Source organism: Desmodus rotundus, chromosome 5, assembly GCF_022682495.2.
Source record: "Desmodus rotundus isolate HL8 chromosome 5, HLdesRot8A.1, whole genome shotgun sequence".
In the NCBI taxonomy this organism is placed as follows: domain Eukaryota; kingdom Metazoa; phylum Chordata; class Mammalia; order Chiroptera; family Phyllostomidae; genus Desmodus; species Desmodus rotundus.
In genome coordinates, this window is record NC_071391.1 from 123,156,692 (window position 1) to 123,176,594 (window position 19,903).

Consider the following 19,903-nt stretch of genomic DNA (forward strand, 5'->3'; position numbering starts at 1 on the left):
AAAAAAAAATTACTTTGCAATGGCTGGATCACTCAAGTTGGTTGGAACATCATCCCATACACCAAAAGGCTGTAAGTTCAATTCCCAGTCAGGGCACACACCTACGTTGTGGGTTGAGTCTTGGTTGGGGCGCCTACTAGAGTCAACCGATTGATGTTTCTCTTTCACATCAATGTCTATCTGTCTTTCTGCCTCTCTCTCCCCTCCTCCCCCCCCTTCTTCTCTCTCTAACATCAGTAACAAATCATTAGGTGAGGATTAAAACAGAAATCTTATTTCACTACCTATTACACTGTCTACAATATAAAAAGGGACAGAATACCGTATCCATAGTCACACAGTGCCGTAAAAAGAAATTGCCAAAGTCACTCAGACCATCTTCCTTAGATACAGGACATGCTAATAAAACTTGCAATGCTATATCTTCCAATTTTTCAGTGACTAAAAGCAAAATAAGGTTCATTGCATCTGGAAAGAAAACAAAAATGTCTTTTGTTACCAAACTGAGTAATATTTTTACATTGCAACCAATATGATGAACTACAAGCACCGAAAGGATATAATAATATTCTGAATAATAATGAAGCACTTCTAAAGCAAAACATTCCCATGTATTCATTAACACAAGTTTTTCAGTTTATTAAGCTGCCTTTAAGTGTCTTATGTTCATCTACCACAACCCCTATTGGTAGAGAATGCTGTTTTCATCATGTAAAAATAGTAATTCAGTTTATCAGAAAAATCATGAAAGTAAAAATTTTTAAACTACCTGGAATAGATCTTCTTTCATATGTAATTTTGTCCAAAATTTCTGAGACATATTGAGGATACCCAGCTTTACTGAAGCTGAAGATAATTTGCAATAAATCGCGATCCATAAGATACAGATCAGACTTCTCCACCTTCTCCAGGGTCTATAGACAATTCCAAAAATTAGAAATATAAGCTAGAAACCAGTATTAAAACACCAAGATTCTGTTCTAAAATTTAGGAACATATATCATCTAAAAATTTGGGACTTCTTTTATAAAACAGAAATATTCTACTTCAATGCTGTTACATTAACAACCAAGGTACCAAACTCTAGGAATTCTTTTAGCAATACTATTGTCTATAATAGATCTCTTTAAAAAGAGATACCAACTATATTCTTCTGCTTCATGTAAAATGTAACCTAAGCTTATACAAATGATTTTAAAGTATATTTACTTATACAACACAAGTCACCTGTCTAACACGGTCAATGTCACCCTTCTCAGCATACGCATTCAATAAGGCTAGGTACGTGTCTGCACCAGGCTCGATCCCAGCCTCTCTCATCACTGTGAGAATATTCTCTGCATTCTCCATATCTCTGTAAGTTAATTCAAGGAAAATAAAACAGGTTACTATAATATTGTCACATGTAACGTTATCATTCGATCTCAACTGTTATTACCTATGCTTATTAAAATTAAAAATTCTTAAGTACCATTTAGAAATATGGTGACATCAGAAACGAAAAAACATTATTAAACTGGTCACAGGTTTCTGAAATAATAAAGATCATAAACATCTCAAATTTTTACAGGTAACATTTCCACAAGAGAAACCAAATTGTATCATAATTACATATATATTAAATAGTGTGCATTCTTTCACTAGGCGTGTTGACTCAAATTTACCTTTTTAGTGAAGAGTAACATATAGTTATTCTTCAAAACAAAAATATTTTTCAGGGCACCAGCAGATCAGTTAATAAATTTTACAGTCAGTTACTTTTTATCAGGCCTAATTTTCAAAACTAAACATTTTCAAATAAAAGTTTTATGAAACTGGTAAATTTAAGAATATGGTATTTTTAAAACATGCAGGTTCTATCTCACATGCTCAAGATTTTTTTGAGGGGGTAGGTAAATATGGTTTAAGAATATTCTACAGCGTTTTTCTACAATTTAAATCTCACTTGGGAACAAGACCTGGGGCGAACATTACCCTGCTCTTGCGTGCCCTGTGACAAGGGCACTGAAAACTGCTTCTGTGACTGGAAGGTCCTTAGTTTTCATAAATCCAAGAATCTTGCTGCAATAAAAAAGAAACGAAAATACTCCTTGGAATTAACATCAAAGACACTCTCTATAACATGTACGCACGAACCCCCATTCCTTGAAATTGTATCAATGCTCCTGAAGTATTCTTGCTAAAAATAGCATGTAATTTTTAAAAATCTGACTACTTCTTCTATACTACTACATTAACCTTTAAAAAGCATAAAATTTAGTAAGATTTGCTGAGTTAAAAATGAGATTGTACGTTTCCATTTACACCTTATTTCCTAAACCCCCTAACCAAAAGTAGTAATAAATTTTACACAAACAGAGAAATGTCACAACTGATTTTGTATGAGTCGGTGAGACAGTTTTATAAATGAATGCAGTTTAAATGGCTAAGAACATTTCCTTTAAAAAATATCAATTTAAATAAAATAAAGCCCGCTTCTTATCTCAACAATTTTAAACCTTTGTTCAATAAATCAAATTTTTAATTAAGATACTAAGTTTTACTTATCTGTCACCTCTTACAAAACTTTATATTGCACATAAGTCATATTACCAAATATGCTAGATTAAAATACTTCTGAAATAATTTCCCTTACTAAGGAGAGACTCAATAAAAGAGAGAGTGAATCTATCTAGGATTACAGGACATACATGTTTGCTTATAAAAACTTTTATAGAATTCCCTACCTGGCACCTTCAATATCTCCCATATTACAGTAAGCAGCAATCAACCTTTGGTATGTTACCTGTCAATGAAATGGGCCAGTTAATGTATTTTTAATATTTCTGGGTAAAAAATAAAAAATAGCGAATGTGGCCAACAAACATTTCCATAGCAACTACCTACTCGATTTGGCTGAATGTTTGCTTCTTCCATTTTTGCCAAGAAGTCAGTTGGTGAAAATTTATGTTCGTTTTGAAGGTAGACTTTAAGTAAAGCATTATAGTGACTTACATCATATACAGTACCTACAGATAAAATTTAAATCAAAGTTTTAGAAAAGCACTTAAAATCATATTCTCCATCACAACTAAGACGCATGTACTTAAATCGGACAAACAAAGCATGACACAGTCTCTGCAGTAGTCCACCCCAAACTCAGACCCGCGGACACAGAAACCCTGTGGGAGCAGACGGCAGGCCACACAGGCAGGACACTACTTCTGAACGACGTACAGCACAGCCGTGAGAACTGCCGACTCCGGTTCTGAGGTCTCTCACTTATGAAGCGCAGCACCCGTCCCGTCAGAAAACGCTGACTTTACCTCTGTCGTTCAAGTGACTGAAAGAGTTTCCCACATGAAGCTGAGCGAGCCATGTGACAGACACACCGAGAGGGGCGGACTGTGATGGTGGCTGTTTTACACAGGCAGGGCTGTGCTGGTGGTTACGCTTATCTACTAACCAGGCCAAAGTCTTTGAAGGTTCCGCTTCCACTCCACCCTCAGTTGCTGCTCACCGCTTCTAGTCTGCTACTGTTAACCACCTGCACTTCAACGCCCTTGGTTTTCTCCCTGCGTCCATCTTGCCTAAGGCCACATCGGTCCGGGCTGCCACTCAGCCTCACTCTACCCACTCGTGACATCGTGGTCATCTTATCAATCTGGTGCTAACATGTTTTACTAAATTTTCATGAATTAAATGTCCTATCTTTATTCACCTGCCTGTGGCCAGTTACCTGGGATCAGTTTGATATTCAAGATATTCCTACATTGATATTCGTTCTTTATCTTAGTGGACACGTACAGTACTTACTATGTTTCGGGCACTGCGCTAAGTGCTCTGCACACAGAGGCCCAGCTACTCTTCACAGCAGCTCTGAGGCGAGCACTATCGCCATCCCCATCTTACACATGAAGAAAGCTGACTTTTACTGGTCTAAGGCCACGTGGCTAGTAAGTGACCATAAACCTGAACGTAGGTGGTCTGTCTTGAGAGCCCAACTGCTTATCCACCATAACACTTTATACAGGGCCTTATAGAGAACCATGTGCCATTCAACTTCTGAAATATGATATGCAACAAGTTATCACACAGTGTCTAAAAACTTCTAAAAAACCATGAAGTTAAGCTGAAGAACTCTCATAATGGCTGGCTACAACTCTACGGCTGAAGAAAATTATATTCTATAATTTTGTAAAGGTATTTACTCTAGTTTGTTGGAGAAGCTGGGGAAACTTGCTCAAAACCCAGATGAGCATCTGTTCTAGCTTTTCATATAGGTTTTAGTCAAGAGTATCACTCAGTGTAACTCTACTGAGTTTCATTTCCTTACTTCTCCTACACTGGCGTAGTGCTGGAGATGACAAAAATGCTTCTGAGAACTTGGTCAAATTTGTATCCCCATGTTTGCTATTCTATCTAGTTAATTTCATGGGTTATTTCTAATTCAGACTGGAGATAAAACTCTAGAATGAAGGGATTTAAACCTTAGTTTGAAAAATGGATTGATTTAAAGAGTAAAAAATAAAGACCATTCCAGAAAAGACAGACACCTTAAACAAAAAAGTTAAGGAGACTTACATATTATCATGGCGTGGCCAAAGAGGTACACCAGAAGTAAATTTATTTCTAAAAACTGAGCATAAGGAAACACTGACATGAGACTCTATCACTTCCAGTGTTTCCTCCAGAACCCCTTTTAGTTTGAAAATCTCAGCGTCAGACCTGTCAGTAGCTCATCCTGTAACTTCGTACACGTCACCTAAGCTAAACCAGCATTTACAGCTTCACAAGTCTGTGGGCAAGAGTCACACTGGCGATCTACTAGGCTTCCAGCAATACTAACTCCACAAGTATTTATCAAGCATGATACGTAAGAAGAAAGCATCATGGTAAACAGGAAAGCAGATGTTCGGGATTCCACTCTCAAACAGGACACAAAGGAAAGACATCTCCGAATAATTACAATAGAAAGTAATGTGTCCGCCTTTTTATTGACGTGTTAACAGTACGACTGCTATGTAAGGGATTCTTTGTATTTTAGAACATAACTTTTTTCACAAATATTTCTCTCAATTCAACAATTTTTAAAATTATGTGACTTATTATTGATAAATAGACATTTAGTTTTTATAGTCAATTCTTTACCTTTATTTTTCTGTTGCTTTTACAGTTAGAAAACCCTTTTCCATTACAAAATACATTTATCTCACCTGTTTTTAAAACTTTTAAAAATTGAACTTGTCAACATAATTCTTTTTTTTTTTTAAGATTTTATTTATTTTATTTTTTAGTGAAGAGAAGGCAGAGAGGAAGAGAGGGAGAGAAACATCCATGTGTGGTTACCTCTCATGTGCCTCCTACTGGGGACCTGGCCTGCAACCCAGGCATGTGCCCTAGACTGGGAACTGAACCAGTGACCCTCTGATTCTCAGGGTGGCACTCAACCACTGAGCCACACCAGCCAGGACTTGTCAACATAATTCTAAATGAATTCAAAACTCTGAGGTGAGGCTCTGTCTTTATTCTACAAGGTTTCTTTTTCATGTAAGTGCTACATATTTCTTGAAAGATATTCCTACATATTTTATATATGTCACTACATTTGAATATTTTTATCCAGTTAAGTTTCTAAGTAGGAAAAGTTATGGCTTCTTAACCAATTAGTATTTCCAACTACTGTAGGTCAATTTTATGGGATTTTACAGGTAAACAAGCACATCAGCTAAGAAATAATTTCTAGGTTTTTTTTTCACATCTTATCAATATTTCATTGTTATTATACATAGTATTTATTAGTTGTTGGCTTTAGGTATTAACATGCGAAAGAAGCACCCATCTATTCTTTTAAATGTTTTAAACTCAGTAATGAACATTGAATTTTATCAAGTGGTCTTTTGAACTACTTTATTTTTTGAATAGGTACTATGTTTACAGTTCAGAATTGAGAAAGTATAAAAAGGGCCCTGGTTGCTGTGGCTCAGTGGATTGAGTGCCAGCCTGCAAATCAAAGGGTAATGGGTTTGATTCCCAGTCAGGCATGTGCATACTGATGCTTCTGCTGCACTGACATTTCTGCAATATGCAGCAGGTAACTGCACACTGGCGTTTCTCTCCCTCTCCTACCTCCCTTCTCCTCTCTCTGAAAATAAATAAATAAAATCTTTTTAAAAGAAAGAGTATAAAAAGGTATACAGTAAAAACTGTATCCAGTGTTGATCATTCTTCCAGAAATATTTTAATATTGTATGCACATAAACTTATAAACATTTTTCTTCAAAATGATAGCATATTATACACACTGTTCCGCACCTTAATTTTTATTTATATTTTGGAGGACACCCCACACTAGTATCTCAAGCACTCCTTCAATTTTTTAACAGTTGCACAACATTCCATTTCTTGGACACTCCATAATTTATTTAACCAATTCCCTAGTGAGGGACATTAAAATTGGTTCCAATTTATTACTATTACAAACAAGCCACAGTGAAGAATATCCTTCTGCAAGTGTGAAAATGTCTGCATCTAAATTCTAACAAATGGAACTGCTTAGTCTAATGATATGTGCATTTATAACTTTGACAGACCAAAGGCCTTTGCAGTTTGTTCTTCTGCTTTTTAGCTTACCAAAAAAGTAATAGTTGTGAAAAATTATTTTATTCTCAATGCCCCTAGATGTCGCTAAAACTCACCAAATAAATCATATTTCAAAAAAAAGAGTATGAATCAAGTAGCCCTTCCATAAAATTACAGCATTTATGTATATATGTTTTTTTAACTAAAGGAAAAAAATATCTACACCTTTTATACACATCTCATATTCAAATAATCATACCCAATTTCTGAAGTTTGTCCCATATCCCATGAGCCAATTCTGTCCTCTCTGAGAACTTCAGTTCAGGTAAGAGAGAACCACAGCTGCGCAGCAGAAGCAAGGCATGATTACCACCTGGGCAACCTATGGAAAAAAAGATTAATGGGCAACACTGAACATAGTACAATTTCATATTAGAAATATCAAATTCTAAACTGAAATCTGGAAATATTCAAAAATCTCGATTCCTTAAAGATATTATTAAAAAACTACCTGTAAACCGGGGATATTCTATCCTAATCCACAAGTATAATTTACAATGTTACAAAAAGTTCTAAGTTCTAAAAAATTAGTCTGATTTCTTAAGGCAGCTAAGGTTATGAATCTATGTAATTTGCAAGACTACAGACTACAAAAATACACAGGGCCTAACTTATAAGCAGTGTGTGCTGCAATTCAGCCGCTATTTCTCACTAGCTCATGAAATGACACAAAGTAGTACGATTGAAAGCCATGAATACCAATTTTAGGTCTATAAAAAAATTACAAAATAATATAAACTTCCTTCTCCCTTAGCCAAGTCCTTTATCAAAATGTCCCTGAAAGCTGACTTTAAAACAAAAACAAAAATAAACCACTGATTGTAGGATTCCATTTCATAAAGTATCCAGAATAAACGTATCTCTATGAACAGTAGGTACACTAGTGGTTGCCCAGGGCGGGAAGGGATGGGAGGGTTTTGGGGCTGATGGGGACATGGAGGTTTCTTTTCAGGGTGAAAGAAATGTTCTGAAATGGATTGTGATAATAGTTGGACAACTCTGAAAAAATCAAACAGAGAAAATGAAAAACATTATTTTAATGCACATTAATTATAACTGACACTGTTTTGGTATCCCTCATCATTAGACTCTACAGCTCCTAATGTGACTGAAATCCACGCGTGGGCTTTAGGAAGCTGGTAACCACTCAAAACTAGATGCAAAAGTATGTGTGTTTGCCTGTGGGCTTGTGTGTGTGCGAGGAGGGGTCAGGGGAGCAGGGGGCTTGCGAGCTTCCATCGAATTATCCAAGTTGAATTAGTGACTTAGATAAATTTTAATAGCTAAGTGAAAGTAAAAGGGAAATGATTATCAATGTTTCTGGAAATCTGGCATTTGTGATCTTAGGGAAAGCTGATATTATGTAATGGAAAATAAGAAAAACTAGTGTCTTCCAAGAAAATCTACCACTGAAAGTAACTCTTTTATGAACTGTGGAAAGCAAAAAGGCGATTTTTATTTGATTTTGAAATAAACATCTGAGAAAAAATGTCTTACTCAAAACACTGCCTGATGAGTTGGAAAGATTACAATCATAACATTAAATCATGATCACTAGACATAGCAAAACTCAAAGTATCGAAGAGCCTGCCCCGAACAAGTGGTTAGTGAAAGTTCAGACGGCTGACCAGAGAAGTGGGAGATACCTGAGTGACAGGCGTTGTCAAAGACTTTCTGTAGGAGAGTCCTTGGGATGCGGCCAGTTCTGCGGACAGAATTATCCAGTCTCATCAGAGCCCAATCAAACTGACTGGCGTTCCTTCTCAGGGAAGAAGTGGACTCCTCTGGAAGATAATTCTTTTTCTCAGCAGCAATGGCATACAGCCTGGCCTGGCTCAGTGACCCTCTATAAAATGAAACGCAATTAATAATAAACCACGTGAACTACTCTCCATATAGGTCATCTTTTTGAGCAAAATTTATACAAAGCTTTTTTATTAGTTATTAAATACAAATATTCATAGTGCAACAGTATTTTGCTCAGGGAAGTATAAACTGGTAGGAAAGAAAGTTTGGACTGCTGCTTGCTTTAAATAAAATCAGAATCTCAGGAACACATACCAACTGTATGCAAAGTAAATCTCTTGAGTAATTATTTGACAGTGTACTGATAACCTTTCATATGGAATCATTTCAAACTAAGACAATAATATGGTGTGTTTTAAGTGGTGTGTTTTTTTAAAATTTCCCTTAACCAAAAGCAGTTTAATAAAGGAAAAATGCAGCAGTTTGTGCTACAGTGCTCTTCTCACCTCTACAAATGAGAAAAGGGATCTAAAATATAACTAAATTTCTGATAACTACCTTCAAATGCTTTCAAGCTTAAGCTTATTAAAAGACGACCAATGTCCAAATTAAAATTAGGCAATTTTTTTAAAGGATCATTCAGGACAAAAGAATTCCCATGTATCTAGTGATTCTGTTTCATCTCTCAATTTAAACCTGCTTTCCATCTGTCAAAATGATAATTGTGTACTTTTCTCATTTTTTAACTACTGCAGCCATCAAAAATAAAACTAGATTTCTGGTTTAACATTTAACATTGGGAAAGCAAAAAGGAAAAATGTTCATAAGTTAGGAAAGGTCAGATTAGTACACGTGTGTTTATTAAGAATAAACAACCTTCAAACCACTCAATATTTTAATAGTACAGGTCTAACATGCAAGCCAAATGCTCTGAAACATGCAATCAGAGGTAGTCCATTCTGTAGAAATACAAACTGTACCTGATTTGCAAATATCAAACTCAAAAAATAATCCTATGTGTGAAGGAAACCATCATAAATCTTTGAATTGAATTTAAATTCTTCCTCTGCATTTGAATATCATTAACACAAAATTTCTAATTCAGGTATTTATGTATTTATCCCAAAATATTTTAAACTTTCCAATAGCAGTCAGTAAGTACAAACAACTAAATAACATACACTTAAGTACATACAAACTAAGTACAATATAAAGATACTCTACTTATTAATCCAAGAATGCCTTCGGAATTATAAACATATGTGTTCTGGCATGTGTACACTTTTTACCACAGTCAATTACCAAAATAAATATTTATACAGCAATAATTTTAATAATAAAACTGTTGAATTTCTACCTTATGTCATTACCCTGGAAAGCCAATCACAAATCAAATGATTGAGTACATAATGTTACATTAAAGAAAAGCTACACAAGTAGTTTCGCCACAAGGTTATACAGAACACAGAGACAGTAAACGATACTAGACTAGACAGGCTATTCCTGTGGTCTGGGGCACATCACAACCACTCTGGCCGTCAGTGATTCCACTCGCGTAAATAAACAGAATGAAATGAAAATAAGATGGAAAGACTCAGGACACTAACTAAGTAAGACAATGTCACATTTAGTTGATTAAAGTCTGTTAAATGGGCAAAATTAATTAAATGCTAGATTATTACTTACAAACCACAGAAGATACGCTCCTACATATATTTATTCCTTATTTTTCAAAGGTTTTCTCTGCCCATTTACCTGGCTACTAACTAGGTCAACTATTACTAACCTATGCCTTTGTTAGTCAAGCAAACACAAAAAGACATTATTTTAAATTGCCCAGAATAACGTGTCAAGTTCAAGTGAGTGCACAGTAGCAACAAAAGCTGATTAATACACAGATTTCAAAATTGTAATGAAGTATATTTGCGAGTTTTTTATACAACGCAAATCTGATAAACTGTGAGAGTAAAAAACATATAAAAACAAACCTTTGCTAAAATGAGGTTTTAACATGTTACCATCAAACACAAAACAAAATTCATGCAGAAGACAGAGATGTTACTAAGTCAGAACAGCAGCCTGAACATTCGAACGCTAATTCCTCTTATAAATCTTTAATGCAGCCATTAAACATAAGTGTAAAGATTAGCTTGGCTTTCATTACTTTAGTTGAAATATGAACCTGCTATAAAATAAACTGGGGTAGAAGAAGGAGTACATATTTTAAAGCAAATGATTCCGCAGTCTTCAAAAGGATTCTCCAGTGCTTCCCCAGTGGCAGTGCTTTCTATGTTTATTATTGGGCCCAGAAATTATTTTTAAATTCACTGAACACATTCTGAAGCAAACAAGAATTTCGAAGTCTGGAGCAACAGATACGTTGTGATAGAAAGAAACACGTCCAGGGGTTACAGCAGGTCCACGCAGGTGGCACCTACCCACTGGCTGGTACAAGCTAGAATGCATTGCCTTCAAATGCCAATGACCAAAATTGATGTAACTACTCTTAAATGGCTCAGGAGTTCCCTCCTAAGACTCCGGCACACACCACTAATATGCAGGTCACCCACAAATTTTCTCTGGCAAAATACAGCATTTAAAAAGGTATTTTTCTCATTCTTTTTAAATTGATAGTGATTTTGATTTTGACTAGTACAAAAAAATAATAATTTTGTAGTTGAGTGTATTGCAAAAAGGTGTAAGAACCATATTATTATAAGCAGGCCTCCAATGTCAAAAGGCTCTGCCTTTTAAAAACTAATGCTTTGCTTTTCAAGGCATGTTTAGGTTTACAAAAAAATTGTCCACAACGTAGGAGTTCCCCTCTACCCTCTTCCTCCTACACCCAGTTTCCTCTATTAGCATCTGGTATTGGTGTGATTATGTTTGTTACAAAGGACCAATATTGACACATTATTAATTACAGTTTACAATAGGGTACACGTGTGTGTGTGTGCGCGTGTACGCGCACACACACCCATCTATGGGTTTTGACAAATGTGTGAGATGTATGACAGGACCACACAAAACAGCTCCCCTGTCCTAGAAATGCCCTGTGCTCCACCTAGTCATCCCTTATCCCCTCCACCTGAACTCCTGGCAAAAACTTTTTACTGGTCTCTATAGTTTGCCTTTTCCAGACTGCCTTCTTTCACTTAGCATACATTTAAGTTTCCTCCACATCTTTTTGTGGCTCCACAGCTCATTTCTTTATTAGTGCTGAGTAAGATCCCGTTGTGTGGAAGTACCACAATTTGTTCATCTGTTCACCCATTGAAGAACATATTGGTTGCCCCCAATGCTGGGCAATTATGAATAAAGCTACTAGAAACATATGCTCAGGTTTTTGTGTGGCTATAAATTTTCAGCTCTTTTGGGTAAATACCTGGGCTGGATCATAATGGAAGTTTAGATTTATTTTGCCCTGTGAGAAACTGCCGAACTGTCTTCCAAATGACTGTACTGTTCTGCATCCCCAGCAGGAACGAGTGACAGACCCCTAATGCCCCACATCCCCAGCACTTTGTGCCACAGACGTTCTGGCTTTTAGATGTTCTAACAGGCATGTAGTGGTTATTTAACTGTGGTTTTAATTTGCAGTTCCCTAATGACATGTGATGTTGAGCTTTTCATATGCTTATCCACCTTCTGTATGTCCCCTTGTTGAGTTTTAAGAGTTTTTTGTCTGTTTTGGATAGTCTCAGTGTTTATTTTTTCAAGTGAACTTTCGTCCTCACTGCTGTTTTGAGCCATCACTTTTGAGCTATCAGAGTTTAAAGAAGGGTGCAAATATGATAGGATAAGCATTTCATTATACCTCCGGGTAATAGAAAATTATGACTATAGTCCTACTTTTACAGATAAGAAAACTGAAGCACTTTGCCCAAAGTCGCAGTAAGAGCTAGTTAATGACAGGGCCAACATTTGTGCTCGGGTGGTCTCATTCTGAAATGGATTCAGCACAGTGGAAGGGCATCAAAGAAACTAATCAGGCTGCAAAAGGATTTCGCACTGGAAAGGGGTAAAAATTAAGCCTCGGCAGGGAAGGTGAGTCTAGACCATGGAAAGCCTCCAATGGCTGATAAGCGATTTGGGTTATATGATATGCTTACGAAGCTGCTCTCTCAGCTAATTTTGTAGTTCCATTCTGTAGGTCATGGGGACCTCAGACACCACCTAGGTTCTCACCAATCCCTTAACCATTCCACTGGCATTTTCTATAGCCTGTTGATATGGTTGATTATATCAACTGGTTTTCAAGTGTTGAGCCAGCCTTGCACACATGGAACAGACCCAGCTTAGTCACCATACGTAATTCTTTTTATCTATTTTATATATATACTGATTTCATGTAAGTTCTAATATGTTAGAAATTCAAAAAGATAATGACTTCTCCTAAAAGTGGTTGGTACTCCTTTCATATTGCTCTGTTGCTACCCACTCGACCACCACTACATTGTTCTCCAAAGCTCAAAATCTTAGGGTAATTATTTTATTGCTCAATCCCTCTCACCCTTCATACCCCATGTGCCAAACCCTTCCAAGCAAGGTCGAACAGTCGGTGGAGACTTGGGAGGGCAGCAAGAATGAAGAGAGAGACGCCATTCGGGAAGATGCTGCAGTGCAGCCCCGGTGAGACTGATGGGAGCCTAGACCACGGTGGGCACTGCAGACGGGGGAGAAACTCGTCTCTCCAAAGCCATCGCCTGACTTAACCACAAGTTCCAGGCAACGAATCACACCACCTGATTTGTTAATTCTTACCTCCATGTGGTGATGAAAATTTCACATAGAAGTGCTTACTTAATCCTCTGTATGTATCTTATCCTATTATGTATCATTTTCTTTAACAATGATCAGCAGAATCTTAGAGCAGATTCTATGGCCTGGTGGAAATACATGAGCTTTAACAGTGTCAGCTGCAGTCCTACAGCCCGGCCTGAGTTCGAGCTCTGCCTGTTCACAAAATGTGTCACTTTGGCCAAGTTACTGCAACTGTCTCTAAGCTTGTATCATCTGAGAGATAACAATATCTGCCTCACGAGAGTATCACAAAGCTGGCTGAGACAGGCCGTGTTTCCCAAATATCACACTTCTGCTGGGGAAGACGGTTAGGGTTAGGGGGCCTGTAGTGTGATGTGGATACTCTTGTAAGTTGACAGAGTGAGAGTGGGAAGAAGTAGATTACTCTCAAGATCCCTTCCAGAGTTCACATTCTGCAATCTTATCAAGTGCTTACTTACCTGTGATAGTCTTTAATTCCTAAATGTATAATGTATCATGTACTGTCTTTTTTTTTTTTTTTTAAGGTTTTTGCCCTTCAACACCTTCAGCACCTAAACTACAACATATTCAAAACACTTCAGAACTGGAAATCACAGTAGTTGGATCCCAACTGGAGACACTGGATAAATCAGTTCACACTTCTAAGCCTCAATTTCCTACTGTTTAATATCAACCCACAAAATATGTGATGTATTCATACAAATACACTTTGATAATGGTGAAGATCTAAACTAAAGATACTATTGTTTATATTAATCTCCAAATTTGCTCTTCTGAATTCTGCTAACATCCTTACCAATCTCTTGTTCTGTCTCTCAAGAAGAAAGGAAGTATCTTTCCTCAGTTCTGCAACAACTAGCTGAGGCCCAATTAGCCCTGACCTGTAGTATCAATGTTGCTCCTAGTTGGTCTGTCCATCTCCAGCTTTCTCTCTCCATCAGTCTATGCAAACTTTGTCAACACTTACACCTCTCAAAACCCTCCAAAGGCTTCCAACCATCAAATGACCAGCCTTCTGATCTTGGCAGCTTCGAGGAATCAAATGGCCTTTGCAATATCAACTTCCACCACATAGTTTCTTCACGCTCTTCTCTTCCCCTGCGACTCTGTCTAGTTATTACCATGCGTCTCTCAAACTCAAGTGATCCCCTACCACAAATAATGTGACTGCTCTTCTGAAATACCACAGTAAATTGCTCTTCTCTTTCAATGCCACAGTGACTTTACCTCCTGTGGATAGCACATATGTAATAGTTGCACTGTGCCTATCATAGCCCCCTGTAATTGATAAATTTATACATACAAGGAGAGAGGCTGCATCACGAACCCAAAGGATCCAGACATACTCTTAATGAGAGTTTGAGGTCTTTTTTGATGAGAGGTAAACAAGGGAAAGTTTTCTTTCCTTCCAACATTAGAAGTAGTCATATAATTCTATCATCGGGCAGTATGTGACCTTCACCTTTGAGCCAACCATCAATGTGGATTGACTTCCAAACTAAATTTTCTCAAAGCTAATCTCTTCCTCAGAAGCACACAAGTATTATTCTAAAAACTCTCACAAGAAATATATAGGCAGCTTCTGATCCAGAAGTGTGAGAAAAAAAAAGAGTGTAAGAAAACAAAAGTATTGCTCGTCGCCCTGGGTGGCTCAGTTGGTTGGAACATCATCCCTTACACCAAAAAGTTGAGGGTTCAATCCCCAGTCAGGGCACATACCTAAGCTGTAGGCTCGATTCCCAGTGGGGGTGCACAGAGGTGGGTGCAACCAATCGATGTTTCTCCCCCACCCCTTTATCTCTCTCTAAAAATCAATAAACATATCCTCCGGTGAGAATTTTTAAAAAAAAATGTTGTTCCTCCACCGCCCCACAAAGGATAGGGTAAGAGCTGGTTTTTAAGAAAACATTCGTTTAAAATAAGAGAAAAAGTCGATAGGAAAATGAAGAGTAAGACTAAAGAATATAAAAATATATACTTTTTGATGCTCCAATTTTGAAAACAGATTAAAAAATTCTAATAATTTCTCTCAACATTATAATACTCATCTTTCCTTCTCAGACAGGACATTCCCAGAAATAAAGATCAGGGTGAATGTGTAGAAATCAGCCACACTACATGAATGGGTTAAGTGCCCCTTCAACCTTCTTTGCATTTCACAATATTCCTTCCTCAGTGTCTAAGGTTTTCATTGATATAGTCAACGCAAGACATAAAGAATAAGACAAAGCTCCTGCCTTCAAGGAACTTACAGCCAAGTCTGGAGTGCTGGTGGGTACACATGTAATCATGTTAATAGATGCTTTAGTGATTCAGGTTGTGAAAGAAAGCACAAGAGAGGAGCAATCAAATGAGGGAAGCAGTTAAGACAGATTTAACTTGAGTAAGGGGAAGGGGAGACAAATTCCAAAAGTGAACATTACATTCGAAGGCAAGCGGATATACCGCATGGGCCATCAGAGCCTTGCTAGTCCACACACCAGCAGCATCTTTATCATCTGGGGGCTTGTTAGAAATGCAGAATCTCAGTCCCCTGCCTAGACCTACATAATCAGGACATACATTTTTAAATAAGATCCCCAGGGAATTCTAATGCTCATTATAGTTTCAGAAGCCCTGCTGACTTCAAAACAGTAATTTGGAATGACTAGAATATACTGGGTTGACCAACAAGTTCATTTGGCTTTTTTCCGTAAGATGGTTCTAGTAGCACTTAGTTGTCTTTAACTTCACTCGAAAAAATTTTGTTGGACTGTACTGTGACAGCTGTCATATTGACATGTATTTAAAAAAACTGATCAATATTGGTGAATTTCTGTGTGGCTATTTTAATATTGAAGACGGAAGAAAATTTGCAACATTTTTGGTATATTATGCTTTATTATCTCAAGAAAGGTAAAAACACAACTGAAACACAAAAAAAGATTTGTGTAGTGTATGGAGAAGGTGCTGGAGATGACTGAACGTGTCAAAAGTAGTTTGCGAAGTTTTGTGCTGGAGATTTCTCGCTGGACGACACTCTAGAGTCAGGTAAACCACTGAAATTGACAGTGATCAAGATGTTAATTGAGAACAATCAATGTTATACCACACGGGAGACAGCTGACATACTCAAAATATCCAAATCAATAAAGTTATTGTTGAAAATGAAAAATGTGTCTTTTATTTTATGGAAAAAAACTGAACAGGCTTTTTGGCCAACCCAACAGAATACCATAGAAAAAACTCATTAAGAAGTGAGGCTCCAGAGGCATTTTCAGGTCACGAAGCACCTTATCCTGGAAGTAATGGAAGACACCAGTGTCTGACTGTAAGGAAATGACATGATCAAATTATCAGGGAGACCAGGGATTAAGGTGGGGGATGGAGGAAGAAGGGATTCACTCCAGATGAAGAAGATATAACAGGACTTAATCATTTGTGCAATCAACACATAGGGGGAAGGTGTCAATGATATATGAATGAGAAATCTCGAAGAAACAGAAATAGAGATATTCATGAAGAAGGGAACACATGAGCAACAGTTTGGGGAGCAAAGGTGAGTCCAATGTGAGATGCGATGTGTCTGAAGCACCTATAGTTCAACTAGTACATGTCTCATCAGACAGTCTATGTACAGGAGGAGAAACAATGCCATCATCAGACAGGGAGGTAGGAACTGACGCCCTAAAAATGGAAGGATTAAAAGAATAAAAAAAGTGACTAAAGACAAAACTCCCCACATCAGCATTTAAGAGAGAAACAAGAGGAAAAAGGAAGCAGCAAAATGAGTGAGAAAAATCCTAAAGGGAAGAAAATCAGGACAGACTAGTGTCACTGATGCCAAGAAAAGGGTCTCGTGAAGGGGAAATGGGAGACAGAGTAATACACCAGAGGTCAAGGCCCTGATCATGGATCATCTCACACACACATAAGTGATTAAAAGTTATATATATCAATGATAGACTTAAGCGTGATTTTCAGTTCATTGCTTTTCCCCTGTAGTTTGCAATTGTTCCTCAAGAAACGTGAGTCTTATAATTCTAAAATATACAATAAAAAATTAATAAACAAGACAACGATGGCTTTTGCGGTGGTGATTGCAATAGGCAGAAAAGTGGATATGAAGCGAGAAATGAAGGATGGGAGTACAGATAGGGAAGAGAGACTGGGAAGCATCTACAGTAAGTCCAGATTCCCAGGAAAGGTTGTCTTTCAGGTGGGAAAGATCTAGGCGTGCTTAGAGGCTGAGGGATAGAAGATGGCACAGGAGAAGTTTTCGTGCCCAGGAGTAAAAGGGAACAAACACTTCTTTACTTGCTATGAGCTGAGCACCACAGGGGTGAACAAGTCAAAGTCCTGCTCTCACGCAACTCATTTTCTACTAAGAAAACACAGAAAAGATAAATATTATGAGACAAATCAGACATGCCTTGATAAAACTAAAAGAAAGTAGTTTTTCAGAGTGAGTGCTGAGGTAAGGCTTGCCTGAAGAAAAAGCATATTCCCTGGCCAGTGTAGCTCAGTTGGTTGGAGCATCGTCCCATAAACCAAAAGGTCGAGGGTTCAATTCCTGATGAGGGCACATACCCAGGTTTCAGGTCCTGGCGCCCCCCGGGTTTGGATGCATACTAGAGGCAGTCTGTCAGTGTTTCTCTCTCATATGTCTCTACCTCCCTTCTCCTCTCTGTAAAATCAATATGCATGTCCTTGGGTGGGTGAGTGCATGAGGCAGGGAGGCAGGGAGGGAGGCAGGGTGGCAGGGAGGGCATTTGAGTCCTAAAAGACAAGAAATCAACTTTACAAAGAAGCAGGCCTGTTATCTTCACAGATGATGAAACTGAAGATCAAAGAAGATTTCGCAGCAAGCTAATGGAACCTGGGTCTGATGAACACCCAGACCTTTTATAATACCCTTTCTACTATACTGGGTTCCCTCACATGCGGCAGAGAAGATGAATGATAACAGTAAGAGTAAATGGCATGCCTTTCTTTGTCAAAAGAAACTCTCTGAAAGCCACAAGATGTAGACCTGTGAAGGCAGAGGCATGAAGGTTAACTACTGAGGCCTAATGAGGAAATCTTGGCAGACTCCAGGTTACAAGTAGGCTACATTCCAAAATTTGTAAGTAAGTTGTTAAGAAGTCATAAAACATTTCCTCCATATAATTTTACATAGAGAGTAGGTCTCCAGGATGGTCCACAAAGATTCATGTAATCACAGTTATTATCATAGTAACTACTAAAGCACTTATTAGGTACCAGGTGCCATGTTAAGTGCTTTACATAAAATTCTACCAACACTATTACTACTCCGGCCTTATAACTAATAGGCCTAGGGATGTTAAGTAACTTGTCCGATGTCGATATGCAAATAAAAAGAGAGGTCAGCAGTCCAGCCCTGGCCTATTTCAGCTCCTTAGCTCTTAGACCTTATGCTCTCCCAAAATACCTTTACTTTAAATACCAATCGTTCCAAAATCAGCTTTCCCCCAAACCTAAAACCTCAGTGCCCATCTTCCCTTCTCAGCTGGTCAAAATACTATTCAAGTTTCCTGTTCCCCACCCCACGCCCAAAATGTCTATTATATCTATCTCCTGCTAAACTGCAGTCCATGAGGGCATTTACTCACACATGTGACACCCACTGAGAATTTAATTTGCCTCTGCACCCCCCAGGCCCCCCAAGAAGTATTTAGCATATGTTCATTTATGCATTCATTGACCCTTACTGACCCTACTGTGACAATTCCCAATCCACATCACACCCTCGTAAATACTGGAAGGAAACTCCAAGGAAATTCAGGCAAAGCCCAAACTGATCATTACTGAATGTCTATCTCTATGCTATCCCTAACTCACCCAAAATTCCCAACCTATTCTCCCCCCACCACAAAAATAAAATAACACTCGAAAACTAAGTCCCCGCTGGCCACTTCCGATCACCAATAATGCTTGCACGAGACACAAGCTGGTCAACCCTAAGCACAGGAGTAGCACCCGACCCTCGCAGCAGCCTTCGAAGCCCCTCTCAGCAGCAAAGGCTGAGGGTAGCTCCAGGACAGGCTCCAAACCGGAAACAAGCCATGCCGGCGGTCATGACCTTCTAAGGCGACCAACCCAATCACCCGAAAATCCCTGGTGGGGAGCACGGTCTGAGGCCCCGGGATGCTTAGCCCTGGAGCGGGGAAATGGGCACGTAGAGGACACAGGAAGCCTCCGTCCCCCACCAACGTCAACGACCCCGAGCGACGTCTGAGTTGCAGGTGGGCAGTGGCACTCACCCGGTGACAGGCGCGGCGCGAGCTGCGGGCTGAAAGACCACGGCGTGCGGCCCACCCGGGCCGCCCGCGAGGAGGCGCATGGACAGCGGGAGGCGCGGAGCCACCCCGGCACGGAGAAGCCAGCGTGCGGGTCTCAGGAGGGCTGCCATGGTTCGGCTCTCCCAAGTAGGTTGCACGTTCCGCCAGAAGGACAGGGGGAGCACGTGACCTCAGGGTCGCCCGGCGCGGGAGAGACCAAAGGCTGAGCGTGCCAGACGTAAGGGGAGGCAAGTGGCGCTTCAGCTTAGAAGATGTAAACACCTGCGTCTCGGAGGAGATCCGAGCCCCGTGCCACACTTAAATGACAATGTGGCTTGGTTTGTTATTTAATGGAGTTTGTCTCTCGGCCTTCTGTTTATCTTCTTAGCCAGCGCAGTCGCTCCACCCCTACGCTATTGAGTTGGTAGAGTCGGAAGAGGTCGACTCCTCCCAGGTTAGCGCATGGGCTG

General features: G+C 38.8%; 1 protein-coding gene across 1 annotated transcript in view; it reads right to left on the reverse strand.

The window, feature by feature from the left end:
- LRPPRC (leucine rich pentatricopeptide repeat containing) overlaps positions 1–19,619 on the reverse strand; it is a 99,511-nt gene extending 79,892 nt beyond the window's left edge. Inside the window, exons 1-9 of the mRNA XM_053924151.2 lie at positions 19,416–19,619; positions 8,268–8,467; positions 6,821–6,943; positions 2,887–3,008; positions 2,727–2,785; positions 1,975–2,061; positions 1,228–1,354; positions 770–914; positions 323–468 (exon numbers count right to left, since the gene is read on the reverse strand). Coding sequence (XP_053780126.1) covers positions 323–468; positions 770–914; positions 1,228–1,354; positions 1,975–2,061; positions 2,727–2,785; positions 2,887–3,008; positions 6,821–6,943; positions 8,268–8,467; positions 19,416–19,564 — 1,158 coding nt within the window. The 5' untranslated portion in view covers positions 19,565–19,619. The remainder of the gene's footprint in view (positions 1–322; positions 469–769; positions 915–1,227; positions 1,355–1,974; positions 2,062–2,726; positions 2,786–2,886; positions 3,009–6,820; positions 6,944–8,267; positions 8,468–19,415) is intronic.
- Between the last annotated feature and the right edge of the window lie 284 nt (positions 19,620–19,903).